This window comes from Coturnix japonica, linkage group LGE22C19W28_E50C23 (assembly GCF_001577835.2).
Source record: "Coturnix japonica isolate 7356 linkage group LGE22C19W28_E50C23, Coturnix japonica 2.1, whole genome shotgun sequence".
Taxonomy (NCBI): domain Eukaryota; kingdom Metazoa; phylum Chordata; class Aves; order Galliformes; family Phasianidae; genus Coturnix; species Coturnix japonica.
The window spans coordinates 25290-29167 of record NC_029544.1 but is presented as its reverse complement, the minus strand read 5'-3'; the positions used below and the strand labels follow the sequence as shown (position 1 = coordinate 29167).

At 60.4% G+C, this 3878-nt stretch overlaps 1 protein-coding gene across 1 annotated transcript in view; it reads left to right on the top strand.

Moving 5' to 3' along the window:
- The window catches only part of NR4A1 (nuclear receptor subfamily 4 group A member 1), an 8416-nt gene extending 5019 nt beyond the window's left edge, over positions 1-3397 (top strand). Inside the window, exons 4-5 of the mRNA XM_015886871.1 lie at positions 883-1081; positions 2238-3397. Coding sequence (XP_015742357.1) covers positions 883-1081; positions 2238-2488 — 450 coding nt within the window. The 3' untranslated portion in view covers positions 2489-3397. The remainder of the gene's footprint in view (positions 1-882; positions 1082-2237) is intronic.
- The last annotated feature ends 481 nt before the right edge of the window (positions 3398-3878 follow it).

Genomic DNA, 3878 nt, shown 5'->3' with positions numbered 1-3878 from the left:
GGGGGGACACTGGGGAACATGGCATAGGGACACCCAGGGATGTGCTATGGGGTTGGATGTGCCATGGGGGCACCTGGGGGTGGGCCATAGGGGGACATTGGGGGACATGGCATAGGGACACCTAGGGATGTGCTATGGGGGAACCTGGGGGGGACATGGGGGGACATGGCATGGGGAACATGGCATAGGGACACCTAGGGATGTGCCATGGGGATGGAGGTGCCATGGGGGCACCTGGGGGTGGGCCATAGGGGGACACTGGGGAACATGGCATAGGGACACCTAGGGATGTGCTATGGGGTTGGATGTGCCATAGGGGGACATTGGGGGACATGGCATGGGGACACCTAGGGATGTGCTATGGGGTTGGATGTGCTATGGGGACACTTGGGGGTGTTCCATAGGGGACATTTGGGGACACATCATGGGGGACGTGCTATGATGGGAACTGTGCCATGGGGGGCACCTAGGGATGTTCCATAGGGGACATTTGGGGCCGTGTCATGGGGGACATGGCCATGGGGAGACCCTTGGGGCTGTGTAATAGGGATCCTTGGGGACAAGACATGGGGGACGTGTTTATGGGGGGACACCTAGGGCTGTGTCATGGGGGACATGGCCATGGGGAAACCCTTGGGGACAAATCAATGGGGGACATGGCTATGGGGGGACCCTTGGGGACAAATCAATGGGGGACATGGCCATGGGGGGACCCTTGGGGCTGTGCAATAGGGATCCTTGGGGACAAGACATGGGGAGGACATGGCCATGGGGGGTCCCTTGGGGCCGTGCTATGGGGGACATGGCCATGGGGGGACCCTTGGGGCCGTGCTATGGGGGACATGGCCATGGGGGGGACCCTTGGGGCCGTGCTATGGGGTGACACGTCGCCGTCCCCACAGCTCCAAGCCAGAAGAAGGGAAGCTGATCTTCTGCAATGGGGTGGTGCTGCACCGGCTGCAGTGTGTGCGGGGCTTTGGGGAGTGGATCGACGCCATCCTGGAGTTCTCCCACAGTCTGCACCGTATGAGCGTCGATGTCCCGTCCTTCTCCTGCCTCGCTGCCCTCGTCATCATCACAGGTGAGGTGATATGGGGCAGTTCTGTGGGGTCCCAGTGGGGTCCTGAGCTGCTGGTCATCAGTGGTTACACATGGGGGACTGATGGAGTCCCTGCTCTGGTGGTGGCCCCATGTTGAGTTCTATGGGGTCTCCATGCCATCAGTGTCCCCAGTACCCCACACTGGGGTCCCATGAGGTCTCCATGCCATCAGTGTTCTTGCTGGTCCCATAGTGGGTTCTATGGGGTCTCCATGCATTCAGCATCCCCAATGACCCCACACTGGGTTCCTATGGGATCTCCATGCCATCAGTGCCCCCATTAACCCCCCATTGGGTTCTATGGGGTCTCCATGCCATCAGTGTCCCCATTGACCACACATTGGGATCCCATGAGGTCTCCGTGCCATCAAGTGTCCCCATTGACCCCATACTGGGTTCTATGGGATCTCCACGACATCAGTGTCCCAATTAACCCCCCATTGTTTCCTATGGGATCTCCATGCCATCAGTGTCCCCATTAACCCCCCATTGGTCCCTATGGGATCTCCATGTCATCAAGTGTCCCTGTTGCCCCCCATTGGTCTCTATGGGATCTCCATGCCATCAGTGTCCCCAGTGACCCCCATACTGGGTTCCTATGGGATCTCCATGCATTCAGTGCCCCCAATGACCCCCCATTGGTCTCTATGGGATCTACATTACATCAGTGCCCCCATTGACCCCCCACTGGTTCCTATGTGTCCCCATTAACCCCCCCTTGGGATCCCATGAGGTCTCCAAGCCATCAAGTGTCCCCATTGACCCCATACTGGGTTATATGGGATCTCCATGCCATCAGTGCCCCCATTGACCCCATACTGGGTTCTATGGGATCTCCCTGCCATCAGTGCCCCATTGACCCCCCATTGTTTCCTATGAGGTCCCCATGCCCTCAGTGCCCCCAATGACCCCCTATTGGTCCCTATGGGATCTCCCTGACACCAGTGCCCCATTGACCCCATACTGGGTTATATGGGATCTCCATGCCATCAGTGCCCCCATTGACCCTCCATTGGTCCCTATGGGATCTCCATGCATTCAGTGCCCCCATTGACCCCCCATTGTTTCCTATGAGGTCCCCATGCCCTCAGTGCCCCCTGTCTCCCCCCATCCTCACTCCCCCCATCTCCTTTCCCAGACCGCCACGGGCTGAAGGAACCCAAACGTGTTGAGGAGCTTCAGAACCGCATCGTGGGCTGCCTCAAGGACCACGTGGCCGCGGGGGAACCGGGTCGGCCCGGCTGCCTGTCCAAACTGCTGGGCAAACTGCCCGAGCTGCGCACGCTTTGCACACAGGGGCTGCAGCGCATTTTCTACCTGAAACTGGAGGATTTGGTGCCACCGCCCCCCATCGTGGATAAGATCTTTATGGACACGCTGCCCTTCTGAGAACCCATAGGGACACACGGCTGCCCCATAGGGGGACTGCAGTGGGGGGAGTGCCAACCCGTGGGGGTACAGTCCATAGGGATGGATGGGCACCCCAATGGGGTCAATGCCAGCCCTTGGAGTCATACTTCATTGGGGATACCTGACTGCCCCATAGGGACACCCCAGTGGGGGTAGTGCCAACCCATGGGGGTCATTCTCTATTGGGGACACCTGGGTACCCCATGGGGACACTCAGGTACCCCTGGGTACAATACCAGCCCCCAGGGTCAGACCCCATGGGGATGGCTGGGCACCCCAATGGGGTCAATGCCAGCTTTTAGGGTCACACTCCATTGGGGACACCTGGGTACCCCAATGGGGTCGATGCAGCCCTTGGGGTCATGCTCTATTGGGGACACCCAGCTGCCCCATAGGGACACCCCAGTGGGGGTAGTGCCAACCCGTGGGGGCACAGTCCATAGGGATGGATGGGCACCCCAATGGGGTCGATGCCAGCTTTTAGGGTCACACTCCATTGGGGACACCTGGGTACCCCATTGGGGTCAATGCCAGCCCTTGGGGTCATGCTTCACTGGGGACACCTGGCTGCCCCATAGGGACACCCCAGTGGGGGGAGTGACAACCCATGGGGGTACAGTCCATAGGGGTGGATGGGCACCCCAATGGGGTCAATGCAGCCTTTGGGGTCATGCTTCATTGGGGATACCTGGCTGCCCTATAGGGACACCCCAGTGGGGGTAGTGCCAACCCATGGGGGTACAGTCCATAGGGATGGCTGGGCACCCCAATGGGGTCAATGCCAGCTTTTAGGGTCACACTCCATTGGGGACACCTGGGTACCCCAATGGGGTCGATGCAGCCTTTGGGGTTATGGTCTATTGGGGGCACCTGGGTACCCCATGGGGACANCCTTTGGGGTTATGGTCTATTGGGGGCACCTGGGTACCCCATGGGGACATTCAGGTACCCCCTGGGGACATCTGGGCACCCCAATGGGGTCAATGACAGCCTTTGGGGTTATGCTCTATTGGGGACACCTGGGTACCCCATAGGGGACAATACCAGCCCTCAGAGTTGCTCCCTATTGGGGTCAATGCCCAACCCTTGGGGTCTCACCCCATAGGGACACAGGGACCCCCCATAGGGACACAGGGACCCCAATGGGGGTCACTGGGGACACTCGGGTGCCCCCCCCCTATGGCCATCCAGCTCTTCCTCTGGGGATGCCGAAGTCCCCCCGGTGTCCCCTCACCCTGGGGGTCCCACCCCCCCACTTTGGGGTCTCCCCCCCCATCCCTTGGGGGTCCCCCTACGTGCCTTCAGCTCCCCCCCCCGAGCGCGGAGCCGCATGGCCCTGCCGCCCGCCGCGCCGTAGGTGCCCCCGGGG